This window comes from Solenopsis invicta, chromosome 9 (assembly GCF_016802725.1).
Source record: "Solenopsis invicta isolate M01_SB chromosome 9, UNIL_Sinv_3.0, whole genome shotgun sequence".
Taxonomy (NCBI): domain Eukaryota; kingdom Metazoa; phylum Arthropoda; class Insecta; order Hymenoptera; family Formicidae; genus Solenopsis; species Solenopsis invicta.
In genome coordinates, this window is record NC_052672.1 from 5,962,244 (window position 1) to 5,986,935 (window position 24,692).

Genomic DNA, 24,692 nt, shown 5'->3' on the forward strand with positions numbered 1-24,692 from the left:
AAACTGAATTTCACTAGAGCAGAGTGTCACTTTCAGGCAATGGTCTTTTGTTACGATTTTTCTGTCCGTTTCTCTTTTTTATTCATGGTATTGCTGCTCGGGGCCATCCAGAGCCGGACTAAGGGGGGGGCTAAGAGGGCGACGGCCCCGGGCGCAACGCTGTAGGGGGCGCCGTCAAGCGCCGGTGCCTCTACCGATGCTCTATGGGCCTGTCGCACATGAAATGCATAACAGAGCATACTACGTTTATGCTCTGTTATGCATTTCATGTGCGACAGGCCCATAGAGCAAACTAATGGCCGCTAAATCAATGAGAATCTTATGTAAATCAATATGGCGACTTTATGCCAGATGCTCATTGATCCAGCGATCTTATGCTGTGCTTATGCTTTGTTATGCATTTCATGTGCGACATGCCTAATACGTCCGTTTGGGGCCGCTTACAAGTTCGGACATGTTCGCCCGTTATTCATATTTTTTTTACCCGTCGATTGCATCACAATCGGCCGCCGGGACAGCCTTGCTGTCCTCGAGCTTTGTATAGTGTTTGAATAAAATCTGAATTAGAGAACCTGTGCTATATCGTCACAACGGTAGACGGAAGGCACTAGCTTCCCCACCCGGGAGAAAATTAAAAAAAAAATAAAAGGTATGTCTTTTATAGTAGTAAATCATGTTTTTTCTTTTTAGTATAATTATAAAAATATCTAAATGTATACCGCAACTATTTAATATTTCTTCAATGTTATTTTTATGTCAGTTTATAGTAGATTGACGATTAAAATGTCAAAAAAATCAGGAGCAGAGCTAAGAAAGATACGCAAAAGGAAAGAAGAAGAAAAAATAGAGTTAGCAAAAAATTGGAAGCAATGCTTAGCCCGAATTGCAAAAGTAACAGAATCAAATACAAGTGGAATATCAGAAGACGAAAAAAAAGATAATGTTCCTGTAATTACGTCTAGTTCAAGCGATGTTCATGAATCTAGTTCGAGAGAAATATCAGAAGATGAAAAAAATAAAGTATCCAATATTATTGCCAGTACTTCTACAGAAGAACAATGTAATCCAGAGGAAGAACAAAAATTTAAAAATATAAATTATAGTGATCCCGCTACTTGGCAAAGAATGAACATTTATAATGAACATTTTATTTGTGCCTTGGTAGCTCATGGTCCAGTTCATGATACGGAAGCAGATTTTTCCCACTCAGCAAGTAACGACGGGCGTCATTTTTCTGCAGCATGGTTTTTCAAATGTATGCCAAATGGTGAAAAAGTAAAGAGGGACTGGCTCTTGTATAGTAGATCGAAAGGAGCAGTATTTTGTTTCCCTTGTTTACTATTTAGCAAAAACAGCATGAATTCTCCAAAAATTGCAAATATTGATAGCGGTTTTTCCAACTGGAGAAAAATGAATCCTCAAATTCCTGATCACGAAAACAGCGTAGAACATAAAAATGCATTTATTAAATGGAAGGAATTAGAACAATGCCTAAAACTTGGACACACTATTAATTCTGATATAGAAAAAAATATTCTAATGGAAAAAAATAAGTGGAAGCGGATTTTAACTGCGATAATTGATTCCATATTGCACTGTGCAGAGAATAATCTAGCCTTAAGAGGTACATCAGACAATATCGATGATCGTCAATCAGGAATGTTTCTTAAAAATATCAGACTTATTGCAAAATATGATAAAGAAATTGCGCGACATGTAGATTCAATTAGGAATAATCCAAATCGAACCGTATCATATTTTTCTAAAACAATTCAAAATGAAATTATACATCTTATGGGCAAACAGATAAAAAATAAAATTTTTGATGATATTAGAGAAGCAACCTACTTTGCGATTTCATTCGACTGCACTCCTGATATTTCTCACAAGGAACAAATGGTACAGATTATTAGGTATGTTAAGCTCACAGATGATGGGCAATATAAAGTTGAGGAAAGATTTATTGATTTTATTGAATCAAAAAGCAAAACTGGTGAGGCATTAGCTAATCAAATTATTAACAAGATTCAAACAGATGGACTAAATATAGAAAACTGCAGAGCTCATTGCTACGATAACGGGTCAAACATGGCCGGTAAATACAAAGGAGTACAAGCTAGAATATTAGCAAGAAATGAATTTGCTTATTTTGTTCCATGTACAGCTCATTCCCTCAATTTAGTGGGAGTACACGCGGCCAGTGTAACTTCAAAAATGATGTCATTCTTCGGCACTGTTCAAAATCTTTTTGTGTTCTTTTCATCATCAACAGAAAGATGGGACATTTTAACAGCAAATTTAAAAAATTTTTCCTTAAAAAAGCAATCAGATACTCGATGGTCATCAAAAAAAAGAGCGATCGCTGCTTTATGTCAGGAACTTGAAAATGTTATTAAAGCATTAGAGAAAATTATTGAATTAAAAAGAAATGTAGAAACTGTATCAGCTGCCAATAGTTTTTTAAAACAAATTGATTATGATTTTATATGTAGCCTTACAGTTTGGTACAATATTCTAAACAAAATTGACAAAGTGAATATAGCATTGCAGAAAAAAGAACTATCTATTTCTCAGGCAAGTACGTTAATTGATGGGTTAAAAAATGATATAATGGACACTCGAAATCAAATCGTAGATTTTTATAAAGAAAGTTCTACTTTAGCTGCTTCATTAAACATCGAGGTATGTTTTAAAGAAACGCGTAAAAGAAAGGTTCCAAAACAATTTTTTTACGAAGCGGAAGATGAAAGCCAATCACTGACTGAAGAAGACAGATTTAAAGTTACCTATTTGGAAGTCATTGACACAATAATTAGTCATTTAAATTGGAGATTCCAAGAATTAACTAAAGTTGCTTCTGATTTTGAATTTCTTAGTGGTAAAAGTCTTTCATCTTTAGATGCAGATGAATTAAAAAAACATAGTACTGATCTAGCTTTAAAATATAATAAGGATTTAAACTCAAATGAACTTGTTACTGAAGTAATAAGTGCAAAAACGTTATTAAAAACTTTAAATAAAGATTTTCACAAATTAAATCACTTAGAGGTCTTACAGTTAATAAATGATTATAATTTAACTTCAGGTTATCCTAATATGCAAGTTGCTTATCGAATATATTTAACAATACCTGTGACATCCGCTAGTGCTGAAAGATCGTTCAGCAAACTTAAAATAATTAAGAACTATTTGAGATCAACTATGAATCAAGATAGGATAAGTAATCTTAGTTTGTTATCTATTGAATGGGATTTGACGAAGTCATTAGATTATAGTGACTTAATAGAAGATTTTTCTACTTTAAAAGCTCGTAAAGTGAAGTTTACCTAAACTTTTATTTTTGTTAATCTTGAAATTGTTTACTGTATTTTGTTAATTTAAATTTAAAAAATATATATAAATATTCTATAAATATGTTTAAATTTTTATAATTTTCTTTAAATATTTGTCTTCAGAATAAAACATATATCTTTTGTATAATAAAAAAACTTGTTACAATACCAGAAAATTCCTTTTTGTTATTTTCGCACACGTTTTATTTTGTCTTACTATTTTACGCATAACACTTTCATGTTTAATTTGAATGACTTGTCAACGCATTCAAATTTTAGTTAAAATAGTAAAATTTTAACTAATTGTAGAAAAATAATACAGGATGTCAAAACGCAAAAGCAAAGTTAAAATCTCTTATTGTTAGACTAAAACTGTTAGTTTCTACACCAAAAAATTTAATTTTTAAACTGCATTTTCTTTTATTATGATTAGAAGCACTTTGGCAGTTTGAGTAGATAAAAACTACAAAAAATGCAAAGATACAAAACAAAATACTACACTTTTGCGTTTTGTTATTTATTGTAATATGCCTTTAAGGTGAGGGCGCAATATTCTACATTTGCCCCGGGCGCAAGATTGCCTTAGTCCGGCTCTGGGGCCATCCAGATTAACCAAACTCATAGTATGGTTCATCTGTTTTTTTTATTTGAATCGTTACTTTCTCTTATTGTTACTCCCTCTCCGATCTCTCAAATTTTTAATACGGCTAGTTATCGACTTTTTTTTAAAGAATAAGTCACGCAAATGAAACAAAAAATACTGCTGATCGTGCTTTTCCTGATCCTATAAGTAAACAATCATGGTTAAGTTGCAAGTCGATTTTTTGATATTTTTTGATCTCTATCGTTTGCAAATAGCTTTATACACGCTTTTTTTCAAAACAAAAATAATAAAAATTAATAAATCGTCGAGATAATACAAAATCGCGTGGATGTAAGCAAACATCTCCCAGTGATGATTGTAACCTAAAAATTTGTTAAGGAAGTAGACCACTATCCCAAATATCCATGTCAGTCCCATGACGATAAACAGTTTGACATTCATGATAAATCTATTAAAAAATACAATCGATTAAAAAGTAATATAAACACAATTTTTTTAGAATAAAATTGGAAATTAAGTAAACGATACATTAAGATATCACTTATAAATACAGATGAAACAGCTATAAAATTAGATAAATGTTCTGTTCTAGTATTACAATATATTTAGCATTATTTAGACATTCGCTATAATACCAAAATAATTGTGTATAAAGCGTTCCTCATTTATTGGAAGTTAATAGTTATTTGTATGTACCCAGTAAACATTAACTGACAGTAATATAATATTAATGTTACAAGGAAAATAATAGCAAATTTGGTTGGACTGCACTAGTGCGCACTGGTGCATTTTAAAGCCACTGTACACTGATCTAATCTCATTTAAAAATAAAATATAAGTACCTTGAATGATAAAATATAACATATAACTTGATCATCTTAGGCTTTGATTCATTTTATAAATGTTAATGTTAATGTATAATTTCACATTTGATAATATAAATGTATCAACATACGTAAATAACGATGACAACTATACCGTCAGAAACACATCTTTGTGCTCAATAACTATCTGGGTGAATTTACAAACATTTGCAAGATTCTTCAAATTACGCGCCGCATACTTGCCAGACTTGAAACATAAAGAAGAACCCAGAAATGTAATATTAAAATTAATAATCATTTTATTAATTTTGATGTTTACAAGCATCTTTGCTATCCTTCCCCTTTCTCATCCCGAACTATAAAGAATTTATTGCGAAAAATATTACCTCGGTCAGTATTTGAACCTGGATTCTTTAGCATTTTGGAGTGTCTTGTGCCTACACTTTCACCAACACAGATTAACTTTGATCTTAGTTTAACTAACTCTTTATTTTTCTTTAGTTTTAAGAATTTGAAAAAGATAAAGAGTAAGTTAAATTGAGATCAATATTAATTTACATTAATGGATATAAAAATTAGCTAGTTTGACTACGACCGAGTCCCGTGGTACTTGCTAATATTTATTGCAATAACCGATGTTGTGAAATGAGTGTCACTTTCAGCTGACGCGTAATTACAATATAAATGATATTTTAACGTGACCTAAATGACCCCAATGGGGATTATATTAGGTTACATTAAGATATCATTTTTATTATAAATACGCGTTGATGGAAAGTGTTTCAACACATTTAAATAATGAGAACGAGAATATAAACGTAATAATTTCACCCTCAACAAGAAAATGTAGTACAAAACATGTTGAATTTAACAGTTATATAGTTATTGAGTGTAAAATTATAAAATTGAAAGTTGGCGTTTATTAGTATACATAAATAACAAACATGATTAACTTCCTCTGAATGAGGGACTTTTAATAAATCATTTTTTCCCTTTTACTAGGTGCGAAATGGTATTTACTTGATAGCTAAATCTAAGTAATGGTTATTTTTATAAAGCACAGTTATCTAAATAATTAATTATTTATAATAAAAGTCAACAATATAAAATAAATTTCTGAACCTACACTATTTTATTGTCATATTTTCTGTGTTTCAGTTTTAAATAGAAAGCAATTCTCGCATTTTTGCGTAGATTGCAGAACTTTGAAGATAGGATAAAAATAATAAAATCAACATAATAGGTTCTAAACTAAGCGTTTAAAATTTACTTACTTTAACTATAAATTTTTTATTAAACTTTGTCATTTAGTTTAAAATTACTTCCAAAAATAAAAATCGATGTTTTAAGACTCAAAAAGCACTCACCTCTTCCTACTGGAATTAAGTTGTTTGCTTCTGGGATCCGTAATTACATTTTTTATATCTGCTTTTACCTTATTATAATATTTCGTCGTGAGAATGAAGAACACGATGTTAGATATCATCAGAATCATTAGCGGTCCATAAAAGAAGATTAATTCGCCGTAGTTATCCCAATAGGGTTCATCTTTTGATTAAAATCATAATAAAGTTTAATTAAACTACTTTAAAATTATTACGCTATACACAAAAAATTGTAACAGCAATATAAAAACATTGTTTTTTTTGAAAAAGTATCGTCGGAGACAAGGAGAGGAATTTCTGGCGCCGTGAATAATCAATCGTTATACGGGGCAAAACATCTATAAAGATAAATGAAAATTTTCTGTCAAGTTTTATTTAAAAAAACCAATACAATTTCGAGATATTGCGAGAAATGCAATTTTTCATCAATATCTTTTTTCCTGCCAAATCTAAATTAACTTTTACCAAAAAAATTCATGATTATAAACGGTATCAATATACATAAGTTCAAATTTTTTTATCGTTCTTTACTGAAAATTCTGTTTTTGAAAAACCTTGAATTGTTGAAATCGCATTTTCTCTTGATCTAAATAATTGGCCATTTCTAAAAAAATTCAGTGGATAAGTCATATAACATATTATATTTGTTTTTTTTTTTTTTCAGATTTGTCAATTTGGTGGTACGTCTCGAATAAAATATTAACTGAATGTTTATTATTTTTTGATCTTAAATGTATCAGGTTAACACATATTAAGTTGGAATCCCCTCTTTGTTCCACTATGTTTTTTGCATTATTTAATTAAATTTTGTTTCAGTAATTTATTTATTAATAAAAAACTTAATTTTACGTGTTCACTTATGTAAATAAGAGGGGAGACATTGCAAAATATAATTCAATAATTATACTTCTTAAACTTTTATAACTCTATCTTTGCTTCAAATTCGAAGGTACTTTTTCATTTGAAGCTAGTCCTTGTATTGGTTTACTCTTAGTGTTATTTCAATTTGTAGAATTGTCGTTAAATATACATATAATTTTTTGTGGGTTACGTGAGAATAATTCCGCATGTTCAGGTTCTTTATACAATTAACTGTGGCTCTCCTTAAATACAGTGGCGACTTTTAATTAACTTCTTACATCGTAGTTTTTTTCTTTCTTGTTCATGTCACAACACACACAATTGTTTATCTTCGATAGTGTATATTTATATCAATCAAAAATCTATTAATTTGTCTAATAATGTCACTATCTTTAAAAGTCAATTAATATTTAATAAAATTTATTTACCAAAAGTATGAAAAACTGTGTAATGATATTTATTGTTAAACGTGAAAAAAATATAATATAATAAAAAAATATAATTGACATTAAAATTATAAAAAGTCTATTAATTGAGATTAAAATAAATTGAGATTAAAATAGAAACACAAAGATTTATGTATGTATTTGTCGAGAATCCTATAAATTGAATAGCACTAAGAATGACCCAATACGAGGGTTGAAACGTTTGCGTTTAAATGTTTCTAAACGACTTGCTTGAAACTATAAATAAATAATACTAATACGAAAATCTAGCTTGACTTTGATGCTGTTTTACTTATATATTTTTAATGATATACTTTTTAATTTAATCGTTTAGAATTTTCCTGCGTTCATAATCGTTCTTTAGAATATCATTGGAAATTTCATTTCACTCCTATTTAACATTAAATAACTATTATAAAATAATTTTAATGTTTCTCAGTATCGTTCTTCAGAGTGATAATTGCTTTAATGAAGAAATATTCCGATATAAAAATTTTACTTTAAAAAGATATAATAACAAAGTCCCATGTCATTGTTAAACTTTGCATAATTCAAAATATGTACAGCCGATGAAAAGTTAAATAACAAAAAAATACTCGAGTTTACATACATACATTCGTGTAATAGTACGCTCAAGTTTAAAAACAATGACAAAATATATTAATTGTAATTAAGTTCTAAAATGTTCCTTGAAAAAGGAACAAAATTCTCAACTTTTTCTAATTACCATATCTATCTATTTGTTGCATAAATTATTATATCAAGAAGGTTCGAAGAAATATTGAACATCAGATGAGTGAGCTATTGTTACAAGAGTAATATTTCCAAGAACTCCGTTACTAGTATTGTCTAACTTACATTATATCATCTCAGAAAACTGTTATAGATTGTAAACAACTCACATGCGAACCGACAATCGAACACGTCAAAACTGAGTTTCAGAAAATCTGGCAATACATCCATGTTATCGGCAACGATAGTGAGGATTGACTGCAGAAGAGGGATGCCCCACGCATATAAACAGTACAATAGAAATTGTTTCCTTTTCTTGCGATTGTTTATAATTCTATTTTCACGTAAAGTTCTGTGGAGAAGATAAATTAACATTAACTTATTAAATTTTATTAAGTCAGCATTGTGTCTATACAAATGCTGAAATGTTGCTTTTAATCATAGCATGCGTTATTATCAGATTTTTAGCAATTAGGTTTGCATTTCTTGACAAGTTGATGTAACAATTTGACAGCAAGTTATCGACAATTTATATTGTAATCTGAAATCTTCATCGTCGATACTGATCCAAAATGCATGGCGCTTTTATGCAGTCATATTTATAGGATCACATTTTTGTTGCAAAGTTAATAAGTAATTTTGATGTTGCTATTGAACTGGTAATACATACAGGGTGATTATTAATTAATGTTCTTCCTTTTTACAATAGGAGCATGATTTATCGACGGATACGTATTTCTAACATATTATTATATTGGAAATTACAAATGCTCCTATGGTAAAAAGTGGGTACATTCATTAATAATCACCCTGTATGTACAATACACATATGCATTGTTACCTGCGTGTTACTTCAAAGGATGCTATAGTGACCGAAAAACTTCCTCGTCACTATAGCATCCTCTTCAATGTCGATATATTCGCTGAAGACAAATGGAAAGTTGCTAACATAATAAGCAATCACAGATTTATGCAATTTCACTTATAAGGGAACCTCGCGAAGTGTCACACCCTGATTTTAATGAAACTTTATATACATTTAGGTAACATAATTAAATAATTGTAGAAAATATTAGTTGCTGCCAATAAATGGTTTGAAGGGGTAAAATTATTTTTTACGTGTACAGCGATTTTCAACTTTGTCCATTATATTTCCAAAACTATTCTAGATATAAAGAGACGTTTTACAAAAAAGTTTTACAACAAAATTACCTCTATTCATTCCTGTTAAGAGGATGCTAGTGACGGGAATTACCGATACGTTAGTGTTCATTAATTTTCGAATTGGCTCTACAGATCACAACATCCTTTTCAGAATAAAAGTACGCACCAAAACCAAATAATATAATAAATACAGTCATTGCTGTTTACAATAAAAAAAAATGTGTTTATACATTACAAGAAATATATGGCACGGTAAGTCATCTTGATATCATTAAAGTATCGAAATTCATGCAGATTTGAAGTAAAAAATTTCATTTTGTTGCATTATAATGTAAGATATTTTGTCATATAAAAATTGGATGAATTTTTATGTAATAATAATATATCTTTCAAGAGAGTGAGGACATTTGGAATTATGCATTAAAGAATAGAATGGAATAGAGAGTGCATTAGGCCTTACGGAGGAACTATTATAAAAAATGTGCCAAGCTATATAATAATACCTCATGATAGGCGATATGAAAATTATAGGATTTATTATTTTTTTATAGTCATTTTTTCAAAATTTCTGAAAGTTTATTGCCAAAACACGGTTTTAAGGAATTAAATCAAATCTCACGTATAAGGCGATTTTAGTTTTTTCCACTATATCTCGAAAACCGTTCAAAATATAAAAAAACGTTTTCCACAAAAATTTTACAATAAAATTACCTCTAAAAAGCTCAGAGAACGCTCGTGTCGTGATTAAACACAAATAACAATAGACGGTCAGATTGGCGAGCCAAAGTAAACAAAGAATTTAATTAAAAATTTAAACAATAGTACAGTTAAAATAACGTAGAAACGTTTCAGCATTAGTCTACCTTCATCAGCTATAAGATTTGTGTCCAATACATTATGTAATAAACTTGTGCTACTTGGATTATGGGTCTTCATTCCATCAAAAGAAAGGACGGATCAACAACACACATACAAAAATTTACATCCGCTTTATTAGAGTGCCCGTTCGCCATCAATTTACTGACGGTATGCGATTATTACATTGTAATGAATTCACATAGGTTAGGGAAAATTTGTATCTATAGATATTTTATAGGAAAAAATTTTTGTAAAAATAATAGAACAGTTTAATTTTGTAAATTTGGATACGAATCTTATAGGCTAATAAAGGCTAAGTAGAGCCAAAATTATAAAACTTTATGTACATTTTGGTAACATAATTAGATGATTTTAGAAAATATCAATTGCTGCCAATAAACGGTTTGAAGGGGTCAAATCATCCAATATATGTATAGCGGTTTTTTGTAATACCTCAAAAACTATTTTAGATATCAAAAACTGTTTTTCTACAAATTTAAAGATATCAAAAACTGTTTTTATAAAGATTTAAACAATAGTACAGTTAAAATAACGTAGGAACGTTATTTTAACTGTGCTATTGTTTAAATCTTTAATTAAATCATTTGTTTAAAATTATCTCTGTTTACTCATCTTAATAACATTTTTTTTTAAGGTGAGTAAACAGAGATAATTTTAAACATTACCCTGGCAAAAATAAAGTATAAATAAAGAACGTAAGAAACGTAAAGAAAAAGTATGGAAAGTATGATGAAAGCGTAATTTAGCTCTTTATAAATTGTAGATTTTGAAACAACGGAGCATGAAAAACTTGTATGACGCTTGCGTAATGATTCAAAAAGCTTTCTATTGTAGCCAGGGTATCTGGATATTAAACAATTTTTTCCAAATTTAATTTTTAAATATACTCATATGATGATTGCTACATCAACAATAAAATTTGCCATATCATTATAATTTTGTTGAAATGCTATGTAAAAATTATTTACGAAAACAGTTATTAATATTTAAAAAGTTAGTACGTTTTCGTCTATTTTTATAAATATATATTCGCACAATTAAAAATTATAATTAAATTATTAAATTATTAAAACTTACAATTTAATAAATATACTATTGGAATAGAATTAACCATAAGAATGAGATTAACAAAGAATCATTAAATATTGGTGAAATAATTTGTGAAAGATCAATGAGATAATTAAGAGACCATTGAAATAAATTAAAAAATAATTTTGCGCGATAATAAATTTTAAGTATTAAAAGTATTAAAATCATAAAATTGATTAATTCATTAATTATCAAATTATTAATTTTCTGCACGGTAAAATAATTGTCTACTCATTTATTCAATCCTAGATTATTCCATTTGACCCAATGATGTCATCATGTATGACTTACCCAAAGGTCCGCCATATGTCGAAGCACATAACGTTAAGCCAGAAATGCGTCGAACACACAAAAAAAAAATCGATGTAAGCTAGAAAAGTAATTTTTACATTCTTTAACGTTATTCGTATATGAATATTTCATAAGACATGTGTATACAAACCTAAAGCTTTGCACGATGTCTTTCCTAATTGCTCATTCGTGATTTTTACACGCAAATCCCTGCTGAATATAAAGGCGGTACTCAGTAAGAGACTGCTTACATAGCATATGACCGTTTTTCCATGAATATTTTGCAGATTTGGTAAGTACGCGTACACTAGCAAGGTCATCAATAGAAATAAACATTTGACGATAAATATGGCGAACCTCCAGTTAGGGCTAAACGAAAAATGCACTTTAGATTTCATAATTCATAATATACAAATGTGATACGTTTATCTAATGCTCGAAAATTTATCTGATATTATTTTCATCAATTTTCCATACATTAAATAATGCTTCTTCTTGTGCCGTGTATACATATAACTAAAATATTTACAGCTCTCGAATACTCGAACACTTTGTAATTATACGGTACTCGACATGTTACGACATGTTATCATTGTTTGAGATTGTAAAATTTAAACAAATTAAATCTGTCGAATTTAATCAAATTTAAACGAATTTAATCAAATTTAAAAATATTTGCGATAGAAAGGATAAGAGCCTGAATGCATAATAATGCGCTAGCATTGTTAATGAAAGTCTAATATAACGCGTTGGGTTTTAAATAATTACTAGGAAATCAACACAAATTTACTTTACCGGAACGATTTTCTGATATCACAAAGCATTGGGAAATCCCATATTAATACAATCTGACAATTCGTTTACATCTACAGAGATATTGTTGAAAAGTGAAACTAGTAATAGAATGGCAGTTGGTAAATGTACGCAAATAATAATTACATACAGTTATCGCATAATACATTTTATAGCTAAGGTAATGAAAAATATATACCTAGTATAAATGTAATTTTGCTTTCCTATGTATTCGTCACAGTAAAGCAATTCAAAACGATAAAAGTTGTTGACTTTGTCTTCCACGACGTCGAAGCAGTGCCTGTCGTTCGTATGTCCATTTGATTTCGATGACATACGTTCTTCCCATTCATCTGGGTCCCAGAAACGGTGTATTTTTTTACACGGGATGTATATACGGGGGTGTAAAACATTACTCCAAAATCCGTGGACTAAGTAATTAAAGAGAAGTAAGTTAATTACGTTTCTCTGTGAGTAGAATTAACGTCGACAATTGTCAACCATTATTTATAATCAATTAACAATGACAGATAAGAAATGTAGTAGAGATAAAAGTATAAATTTTTCTCAGAAAGTAATAGAAGTCTTTAAATACCATTAGATGTAGGGTTGCTATAGTGGGGGATTTTTCTCAGAATTTAGATTCTGTTATTATCAAGTAAAATTATTTGGAAGAACAAAAAATTTATAATTTTTGAAAAAAAAGATGTAAAGATCTGTAATATTTGCATTTTCCTAGAAATTCCCCGTAATGTAATAAAAGTTTGAGGAAGTCTGTTTAGTAACTTTGATTAGAAATACCTTTGGTCGTGTCGAAAGTGAACGACTTCGTCTGACTCACGGCGTTTGCAAGAGCATTGTAAAATTTTCCGGGTTTATTAGGTACAGGGCTTGAATTGCAATAATAATTTTGATGTTCATCAATATAAACATGTTTATCTTCGAAACAACACTTTCTGATACAAGCGTTTTTGTCGCAGAATTCCGGTTTTCTGCAGATACGGACTGCCAAACTTCGTTTAACTGCAAATTCTGACATCATCTCGATACAAATGTTATCCCCAAAAACAGGTTCCTCTTTGACAATATTATTGAACTCTGGAACCTTCACCTGTTAAATTATTTGATTTATCTAATGTTTTAATTCACATCGACACATTCATAAGATAATGCTTCTCTTTCAGAAGGCATAAATGCATTTATTATGTAAATTATCTTATATATCACTGTATTTATTCTATTACTAGCGTATTACATGCAATCATCAGAATTGTATTAACTAGATCTGCATTTGTTGGCAAATTAAAAGATACCTTCACTTTTTGACAACATTAAGTAAAAGCTTGCTAATAACTTGTTGGCAACTTTAAAACTATTATCATCAAAATTTGTGCTGTTATGATGATGACACAAAAATTTATAGGATTATACAATATTGCCAACGCCAAATAAAGTTACTGTTTTCTAACCGGCAATATATATATACATTTAATTTACTATTGAGACTAGATCGCGTTTTGTGTATAGCACAATTAAAAACAAGATATGCTTTGTATACTGTCACAGCAGGATCATGTCACTGAAATAATAAAGCGACATTGGACGAATTAATGCACCTCATGTGTGTTGTGAACTTGTCATCAATTTTTTGACATCGGAATCTAATGGAACTGAGTTAGTAACAAGAGAGCAAAGATATATCATCAGTCAATGAAGACTTTACATGATTGCAAAACAACAGTCACATTTATATACATTTATATACATTTACACATTGTCATTTCGGTAGTGCTTTGTTAATTCGGTATATTCAAAATAGTTAAATATAAATACGTGTTAAATTGCCACAGCATCTAAAGCAATCACAGATTTGTGCGATTTTGCTTAAACGCGTGGTTATCTAGGACCATGTGAGGTGTTTACAAATTTTTGCTGCAAAAAGGATTATGATACATCTGTAATATAAGATAAAGTATACGACATCTACGAAAAAATTATATACTGGATCCTTGAAAAATAAGAGGATTTTTATTTCTCGATCGAATAGTGTAAAACAAACGAGCATCGATCTGAAAGTTAAGTTTTTCTTCTATCTGCAATGGTTCAACTCACTAGAAGAATATTTAATCTCTTCAGCAAAATTTGTTCAATTTAGACATTTTTAAAACAATCGAAAATTTTTTTATATATCCAATATTTAATTACTTCTGCGAAATACAAAGTAAAGAAATACTTTTATATACATATATTAGGAGTACAAATTGAAAACCGCCGTTTTTTGTCAAAATTTGAGGATTGATTGTTGAAAAATGGTTACATACTTATTCTTGAAAGTATTGTCCATCGCTGGCCACTACTTTCTCCCACCTTTCGGGCAGCATACGAATCCCGCGTCGAAAAAACTGCTCGTCTTTTGCGGCGATCCACGAATCGACCCAGTTTTTGGCCTCTTTGTAATAATGGAAGTGCTGCTCAGCCAGGCCATGCGCCATTGATCGGAACAAGTGGTAATCTGAAGGGGCGAAGTCAGGAGAATACGGTGGATGAGGTAAGACGTCCCATTTCAATGTTTCCAGATTGGTTTTAACGACCTTAGCAACATGTGGCCGAACGTTGTCGTGCAGCAACATCACTTTTTCGTGTCTTTGCTCGTATTGTGGCCGTTTTTCCTGCAATGCTCGGCTCAAACGCATTAGTTGTGTTCGGTAGCGAGCTCCTGTGACGGTTTCACCCGGTTGCAACAGCTCACAATAAATCACGCCGAGCTGATCCCACCAAATACACAGCATGAGCTTCGAGCCATGGATGTTTGGCTTGGCCGTCGATGTTGATGCATGGCCACGGTAGCCCCACGATTTTTTTCGCTTTGGATTATCATAATGGATCCACTTTTCATCGCCGGTTACAATACGATGCAGAAAACCCTTCCGTTTTTGCCGTTGGAGCAGCTGTTCGCACGCGAAAAAACGCCGTTCGACGTCTCTCGGCTTTAATTCGTATGGCACCCAGTGTCCATGCTTTTGGATCATTCCCATGGTTTTCAAACGATGTGAAATAGCTTGTTGAGTCACGCCCAATGAATCTGCAAGCTCCTGTTGCGTTTGAGATGAATCTTCATTCAGTAATGTTTCCAATTGTGTGTCTTCAAACTTTTTCACCTGTCCGGGACGCTCTTTGTCTTCTACGCCGAAATCACCACTTTTGAAGCGTTGGAACCATTCTCGACACGTTCTTTCACTAATGGAAGCCTCACCATAAGTTTTTACAATCATTCGACGCGCCTCAGCCGCAGATTTTTTCGAATTGAAGGCAAAAAGCAAAACTTCCCGCAAATGACGCTTATTGGGCACAAATTTCCACATTTTCGATCACAAAAAAATATATAACGCCGATAAAAATTCACAACTGCAATGATAAGGAATTGTTGCCAGATGCCCAACTTTATATTTAAAATTTTTTATCTAACGTTTGGCGCCAGCATTTACCGCTGGCGCCATTTAATGGAAAACGGCGGTTTTCAATTTGTACTCCTAATAATATTAACTAAATAATTATGTGTGATATATTTTAACAAAAATAACCTCAATTAAGGTAAATGTATGAAATTACGCCACATTAAGCAAGAACTAATTTTTGACAAATTATTTAAAAAATAATAATGAATAATATTAGATAAAACTGTAAATATTATCTAAAGTTAATATTTAACTTTAAATTAACAAAAACGTATATAAAAATTGAAAATAAACATGAATATGTTTATGTACAAAAGAATTAAGCGTGGATTGCAAATATACTGAGTTCCGCCAGATTTTTCCGATTTAGGCCACTAATATATACCAAATGACGTCACATTGTCCGTGTGCTTACTACCCTTATTATATTTTCCAAAAACTTATGCAATACTAATACAATTTTGTATTACAATCAAAAGTATTTTATTTTACACATTACATTGTTACAACAATTGTAACAACAATTTAAAAATAAATTTAGTCATGGATAAAGTGACAAATTTTTGACATGGGTTTTTGAGAATCATTTTTCACAAAAAATCACATTATGCGCAATTACTTTCTTTGATGGAATAACTTCATACACTTTGTCGACAGTTTTCCGATAATGTTTACCCTTACAAAAATAATTCACCGTTTTTGGCCCGTTTTTAGCACTCGAAAACGATCAATTTGAGTGGTGAAAACGTGCAATCCACTCGATGAGTATGATCCGTTTTTAAGTCGCAAACAGGTAATTTTCCGGAAAAATGAGTGCTTAAAGGATTGCATACGAGTTTATCCGAGTAGTAATAACGTATAGTTGAGTAAAAAGTATGAGTATTTTTGAGTGGTAAAAATGTATTCAGCTACGAGTACAAAATACTCATTTAGCACTCACAAGTACTCACATTGCACATTTTGAAAAATAAAACAATTCAATAAAAATTATTAATTAATCTATAATTATTACAATTTTTATAAATCATGCTATTTTACAATGTGCAATGTGAATGCTATATATTTTATATTTACACACATGGTTATTATTTGAAAAACGTATACATATACAATCTCGTGTGTGTGTGATTTTTGTAGACATTTTCAAATAATTGCTATAACAATTTTGATATATGAATAATATTTGAATGTATAATTAAACCAACTTAGCAATTATAATTTTTATTATTATTATAGAAAGTAAACATTTTTATTTCTATACAAATAACCAAAAATAATTATATTACGATTTTTAATAACAAATAAAATATTTTTAAAATTCATATTAATTGCTTAAAAATGTTTTTAATGTTACGATGTTTACTTTAGAATTTTTATTCATTTAGAAAACAGCGATAATGAATTTTAAAATGAACCGTGATAGTCTTGCAACTAAACTTAGTGTGACAAATTAAGTTCTAAATTAATAGAAAAGCTTATATAAACCAAAGAACAATTAGAAATATATAAAAATAACGAAACAAATATTACATCAAAGATACCGGTTCAGAGGAATTTATATGTTGAAGTTGGCACAGGCATAGATAAATTGTCATTGGAATGATGATGATATTCGCCACTATCAATACAATCGATGTTTTCGAAAATTGATTTTACTATTATTTATTCTCCTTCAAGCAATACAACTTTTATCTAATATATATTTTTAATTCAACTATCTTGCAAAAATATAAAGAATAATAGAATAAAACAAGATACTCCATGTACACACCAAAAAGACATTGCACTATAAACTTTCGATGCTTTCTCACGAATACTTAAATATTGCGTTGTGCCACTTATTTAAAAATTAATTAAGAGTAAGTACTAATATAATTAATATAAATATAATTAAAGTTAAGAGAAATCAGCGAATATCAAGAGGCGCGGTCGCGCCAAATGAACGCATTAACGAGTTTTATTTTATCCTACTTTTGTGAGTAAAAGAACGTATAAATAACGTGGTGTCACTCATCAACTGGAAAATGAATATTGAAAACGGACAATCCACTTGGTCTTCCCTTTCGTGAGTAAAAGAGGAACGTATTAACGTATTGTCACTCATCAGCTAAAAAATGAGTATTGAAAACGGACAATATACTCAAAAATACTCGTAAGCCTACTCGTGTATACTCATCATCTTCCTTCGCAAGACTGCGAGTGCAAGAAACGGGCATAAAAATGATGAAATAGGCTAAAAACGGATTAAAAATGGTCCATATGAAGTGTAAAAACGGTGAATTATTTTTGTAAGGGTAGATAATTTTAATCATTCGTGTTTTATTATGGATACGAAACAAATTGCGGCGTCATTCGGATCATTGGCGTAATTTCGTATATTTAATTTGTACAGCTTGAGCTAAAAGTACTAAATTATTTTGTTTTAGAGTATTCTAATTGCTAACGAAAGCACTTATGATTCGGCAACCATTTGTGTTAATGTGTACTTTATTCGTGCATAAAAGTGAAAAAAACGGAATATCAAAAGCAATATTATGCAATGAAATGTTATGTAAAACTGAAATTTTGTTTCTTTTAATTACTAATTGTTAACCTAGTTAAAAAAATTAAATTTTTAAAATACTCAAAATAATAGTTGATATGCAATACTTTCAAAAATTATCTTAGAAGTTCTAATTCCTTGCTCACCAAATATGTATCGTTCCATAGAAAGATATCGTTTTCGGTAATTTCGTAATTAACGATCGGCCCTTTGCATATAAGTGGAAAGAAAGAGAGTATCACTGCACTTTCTGCAGTCGATCTATTTATCAAAACTGCTCCAAGACTCTGTGTTTCGTTTAACTGGGTCACACATGTCTTTGTGCTGCTGTCGAATATTGTATCACCAGAGCAGCATCTTCTAATGTATAAGAACTGTTCAAAGGATGCGTTAATTGTTTTCACTTGTTGGTCCTTAATTGATAGACAATGATGAATTATTATTATGGGTTTGTATGCATTTTCTGTGTAAAATAATTCAAGGCAAGCTGGCACCTACAAACAATTTGTTAAGTTATTAAGCAAGGGCCACTCGCTTTTAACCTCATTTAAATAATTGCGTTTAATATCATTTTACCTTAGATATATGATTAGGATGGTGTACAAAGTGTAAATACTATTATTTTGCTTTTAAATGATATAAATAGATATACCGAGTATAAACGAGACAGGAAAACATTTAATATGTTCCCTAGGTTTCTCTTTATACTTCCTTATCATTTTCTTTTTACTGCTTATAAAATTTAACTTCTATCCTGTCAATTATGACATTGTAACCTTAAAGTTATAGATAATAACGTCAATTTAAGTTCAATTTACCTCTAAGATAGTGTCAGATTTGAGATCGTCGAGTGGCGTTGTCACAAGATCCTCAGGTTCGTTGCACTGAGGAATTCCTTGGAACTCACTGGTAAAGTTCCAATAGTGAGAATAAACCTCTATCGCGAATATCAGTGGTACTGGTACACATGTGAATACGTTGAATACAAAGATCTGTCTTGGTGGGCAACATTTCATCACTTGCCATTCGTATGATACTCTTATCAAGGATAATACCAGGCCGAATAAAGCAAACTTTATCATAGACATGGTTGTGTAAAACTGCAATAATTCGTTTATTTAATACACAGTACATGTCTCTCTATTATTATCGCTTATCTAAATTCAACGTCATGTTTATACTTATTTATACTTGCAGATTATTATTTCGGCTACTTTGCAGTTACATTTCAAAGCTTCTGCTCTAATTTGTACTTCAAACTTGTTCTTTTTACGTACAATTCATTTTAATAAAGATATAATTCACTTGTCTACAAATAATACATGCAGCCCTTTTTATTCTTTTTTGAAAAGAACTTCTTCGAACTTTTTTCGCTGAATTATCATTTTAACTGGTATTTAAACCAAGTCTTTTAATTGCTTTAATTTTAAACCGCCATTCACAGCGATTTGTAAGTTTTATGCACAACAATTATATTAATGCTTTCTTGTACAATTTTATTTCTGTGTGTTTCGATACTTCTTTCGTTTGCTATTTTGGGCAGAAATAGTTGCTATCTGTTTAATAATAACTTCAATCATTATGTTTTTATTGTTCTGAGCAGAAATGTATGTTTGCACCATTTTAAATTGAATTATACAATACTTGATATCAAATTATTTTTATGTAATAGATGATTATTAAAATTTTAAAATCAAATAAACATTTACCTTAAATATTTCTTTTTCTTTTCTAAATAAAGAGATTATATTCTTATGTAATTATAAATTATAACGTTTTTATAAATTGAATTTTTATATACATCTCTCTATCTAAAATTACTTATTTTCTTTATCAACAAAAAAAGTGAGATAAAAATCTATTTAACGTATCGCAGTAAAAAGTAAAACATACGTAATCAATTAAATTACTTGTTCGAAAAATTGCGATTCTTACTCACAATCAGTTCTCCCTTATTCATCAATTTTCTTATCTTCCTGAAGTGATGTTACATTGCAGCAAGTTAATTGTGCATGCAGTCAAATACTCATTTTCTTTGTATATGTCTCTGTAAATAATCAACTTATTCCATTACTTTTATCACATTGCCCCGTCTGAGAATGCGTTGCTTTAATACAATCATTCTTTCACATTCATTTGCATTATTTACACGTGTTTCTCGATGTGACATAGCCGAATAGATTAGCACAAAAAAGTGGATTGAGAGCTCTGTTAGTGTGTGTTTGGGGAGACACTATTAGCGTTATTTGAATTAGTCTATCCTTGTTACATCTAATTAATGATAGTAGTAAAAAATACAAATAACGCTAGTAGCGTTCTCTCCAAACGCACCCTTTATTTTAACGTCTCAACATAACACCAGATTGCTGATTCTTGAAAATTTGTCCCTCCTCCACTCCTCCATTTTGCGGAATTAAAAAATATTGCTTAGAATTATGTTATAAGCTATATATAACTTTTCAAGTGTTGCAAAATTTTCATCTTGTAAATCGAAATTTAATTTGTTTAGTAGGATGTTGAATAAATATTCATTCAATCCTTTCCATAACTGAAAAGTAAAGATACTGATAAAGTTTTAAGGCAAAATTAAGAATTATTTAAAAAAGCTCTTATAGTCGATATAGTTTCAATTTTTAAATCCATTTTTTCACTTCTAAACAGCTGTTAAATTATTAAGCTATGACGAGATCAAGAGCACAGCACGCGAGAGAGGAGTTGCATTATAATCAGAAAAACCCAAAGAAAATCAGTGGATGGACTTTTGATCATTAAGCACAGTTAATAATACAGAGTAAAATTAATGGTTAGTTTGGAGGACTAGATTTATGTTGACAGAAAAACAAATTTTAATGTAATTAATTTTAATTAATTTTTTAATTTCAATATATTATTTCACTGTTTAATGGTATATTAGAAAATTGAAACTAAGTAAAATTAGGGTTGAAAACCATCGCATTATGCGATGTACCTTTTAATAGAAGCGTAAAACGCGAGTTACTAATGGCGAGGCCCACGATGGCTAGTGACGAACAAAAAATTACGTTGGCTAATAAGTGTTAAGATGAAAAAATAAACTTTTAAAATTGATGCAGTTTTTAATGTATTTTACATGCATAAAAACGTTTTATAAGATCTTATAACGTCTTTTTGTATCTTTTCGACTTAACAGTATTGGACTCGGAGAATTAAGTCAAATATAGGAAAATAATATCAACAAAAAGCCGATACTAGTTGATCTTTATCATTTAATTTTTTTTTACATATTTAAAATTCCGTTTTTGTCATCTTTACGGAAACAGCTATAAAAATGCGAAAATATTATCGACATACAGTTGAAGAACAGCTATAACGTTTTTCGTATTTTTGTAGTTTTTCAAATGAAAAGAGACATTACACTGAATAAACGTTGAATATACGTTAAAGACTTTTAATAAATACATTAGTATCTATTTATACATTACGGAAACGTGTATCCAAACAGTATGTAAATATTCATTAAACGTGATTTTCTTGATAAACAACTCTTTATGCTTGATAAACAACTCTTTATGCTTTTGAAAAATAAAAACTTAGAGAATTGAATCTTACTAGATGTGCGAGAGATGGCCTTGGATAAAATAATCATTGTAAAAGAGAAATCTTATGACGATGCTCATAAATCGGCGATTGTTTATGTGATATATCATGATTATGTTATTATTACAATAGTCGATGCAAATAAAATCTGATTTTGTGATATAAAGGATCTTATGTTGCACACAAAATTTTAAGTTCTAATCGTTATCTCGTATGCGATATTACCTTTTAGAAATAAAAGTATTCAAATGTCTTGTGAAATATTGCAATAGAAATGTTTTTAAAACGTTGTGATATGATATGTTACAATGGAAATGTTTTTGAAATCTATTACATTCAATAAATTTTCTAATTAGGTTTTCTAAAATTGGGCAAATTCTGGTTAGATACGTCAACCAAGTAGAAAATACTCAAGCAGAAAATTTGTTTTATTGCTTTCGTCAACTATCCGAGCGAAAATTTTTTAAATGCATCCGTAACGTGTGCTAACAATAAGTTTATGTACAAACCTGTTGAGCAAGAATGTTACGCAATAACATTATTGTGTGACGTTCTTGATTAACAGGTTTATACATACTTCATTATATAAACTCATCACACGTGGCAAATGGATTTAGAAATTTTTTGCTAGTTATTTTCTTATTTATAGAGGAGAACAGGGTAATATGGCACCCATTTTTATTTTATTGAATAACTTTGTTTATAATTAAGATTTCCTATTGAAACTTGAACGATTACATTCATCAAAGTGTTGTTTGACAGATTCTAGACTCAAAATAATGAAATATTTAGGGCGTGATTTATAAAAATCTAATGTACTGAATAATTGGTAAAAGAAACAAAGTAATTGTAATATGACTATACGTAAAAATAATTTTGAAAAATTAGTTTAGTTTGAAAGAAACACAGTACCTTGTTACAAAATTAGTTTGAAAGAAACACAGTACCTTGTTACAAAATTATATACATTTAATTTGTTTAAAATTTTTTTACGTTTTAAAACTTTAGAAATACCATTAGAAATTTCATTAGAAGTATTATTTTATCCCTGTTTAACATTAAACAGCAAGCACAAAATGATGTCTCTAATGTTTCTAATTATTACCCTCTAGAATGATAATCGATTTATTGAAGAAATATTTTAATATAAAAATTTTGCTTAAAAAATTAACAAAATTCCGTGTTATTGTTTTAACTTTGTATAACTCAAAATGTGTACAGCCGAATAAAAAGTTAAATAACAAAAAAACACTCGAGTGAATCTACATTTGTGTGATAATATACTCAAGTTTAAGAATAATGAAGAAGTATGTGCAATTAAAGGTTAAAAGCGTACCTTGAAAAAATTTAGAAGTGCTCAAAAATAAAAATGCCTTATAACAATTGTCAGTTATTATGTACTGGCATATTAGCATCATTAAAAAAACGGCGGGCTACTAAATGAATAACTCTATAAGCAATTGTTAGAATACGTCACCTAATAATAATAGATAATAGGAGTAACTATATTGTCGACAATAGCCATAATACCCTCTTTTCCTGTATATAAATAATGCATTATTTTATTAAGTATTTCAGAAATCATCTTTGCATTTATTACGCTAATCAAATTGCAAATGATAAATGTAGAAGATATTATTGTAATACTTTAAATGTAAAGTACTTAAAAAGAATGTTTAAATTACGATCAGTAATCCTTTGAATAAGATTTAGATCTGGTATAAAAATCGGTCTCTAGTTATGACGTAATTTCAAAGATTTCAAATTCTTGAATAGGATTGATAATCAGTAATTACCTAAAATTAAAACATCGCCATGTGAAACAGCGGACTTTTTTCTGTAGGAAACGACGCTAATTTCATTATATTAATTCTACTTTTCCTCCCAAAAAAATTGAGATATAAATGGATAATAATAAACTGCAAACATTATTCCGTTTGCAAATACTTGAAGAATTGGATTAAGATTTTACACGAAAATACTTTTACACCTTTCAACCTCAGTAAGTTTCAAAATCCAAAAAATTTTTTAATGGGCTTATTTTGACGTGGAATATCCTATGTTTTAAACACGATGTCCAATTTCTTACTTAATAATCTCTAGATTTCTCATAAAGACGATACCGGTCTCCACTTACCGTACACAGCACCTAACCGATCGGCCGTCTTTACAAAATGTTGGTTCGTCTTACCAACACAAACGCATCTCGTCGTGGCGGACTGTTCTCGCGGCTCGTCTTGACGGCAACGGTCCCAACAACAAAGTGAATTTTGAATTTTTTACAGGGGATACGCAAGACTTCCTATCCCACGCAATGGTCTTCGTGGCGCCTTGCGATTGGGTCCTTGCGGCTCGCGTGAATCGCACTTTCGCTTTTCGATGCACAGCTTGAAGTATTTACATCGGTGCCCTCGGGCAGTCCACAAATTTTTTCCTGGATTTTCCGACGTTGGCCAAGTTAGCAAACTCTCCCTCAAGTCCACGACTAGAGCTGGAACTCATTCCTTTAGGCTCCAAGCGGGATTTCCCATGTTATGATAAGTGTGGAGTATCAACATCTTTTTGCTTCGATTCATATTCTCAGTTTTCTGTAACGTGCAGCAACCTTAGTGCTTCCCCACAAGAACATCTGTAGGACAATACGTAATTATATTTACCTTACGGATAGCTTTGTGCGTTAGGACCTAAGCAAAATGGTTAACTTATAATCTTAGGACAAG

The 24,692-nt window shown here is 30.1% G+C and overlaps 2 protein-coding genes across 5 annotated transcripts in view; both read right to left on the reverse strand.

The window, feature by feature from the left end:
* Positions 1-24,692, reverse strand: part of LOC105201065 (G-protein coupled receptor Mth) — a 335,046-nt gene that overhangs the window by 222,789 nt on the left and 87,565 nt on the right. The gene's annotated exons all lie outside the window — the stretch shown is intronic.
* On the reverse strand, positions 3,746-24,592 carry LOC120358710. 3 transcript variants are annotated; one of them, XM_039453752.1, is made up of 11 exons: positions 24,110-24,592; positions 20,336-20,443; positions 19,215-19,496; positions 18,543-18,890; positions 13,201-13,510; positions 12,599-12,830; positions 11,759-11,976; positions 11,608-11,686; positions 8,355-8,536; positions 6,128-6,308; positions 3,746-4,384 (listed from the first exon to the last, which is right to left on the reverse strand). In XM_039453752.1, the coding sequence occupies exons 2-11, from the start codon at positions 20,354-20,356 to the stop codon at positions 4,174-4,176; spliced, it is 2,064 nt and encodes a 687-aa protein (XP_039309686.1). In that variant the 5' UTR covers positions 20,357-20,443; positions 24,110-24,592; the 3' UTR covers positions 3,746-4,173. The 3 variants fall into 3 exon arrangements, with proteins under 3 accessions (XP_039309686.1, XP_039309688.1, XP_039309687.1); XM_039453754.1 differs by lacking the exon at positions 20,336-20,443; XM_039453753.1 differs by lacking the exon at positions 24,110-24,592 and having other exon boundaries at positions 20,336-22,881.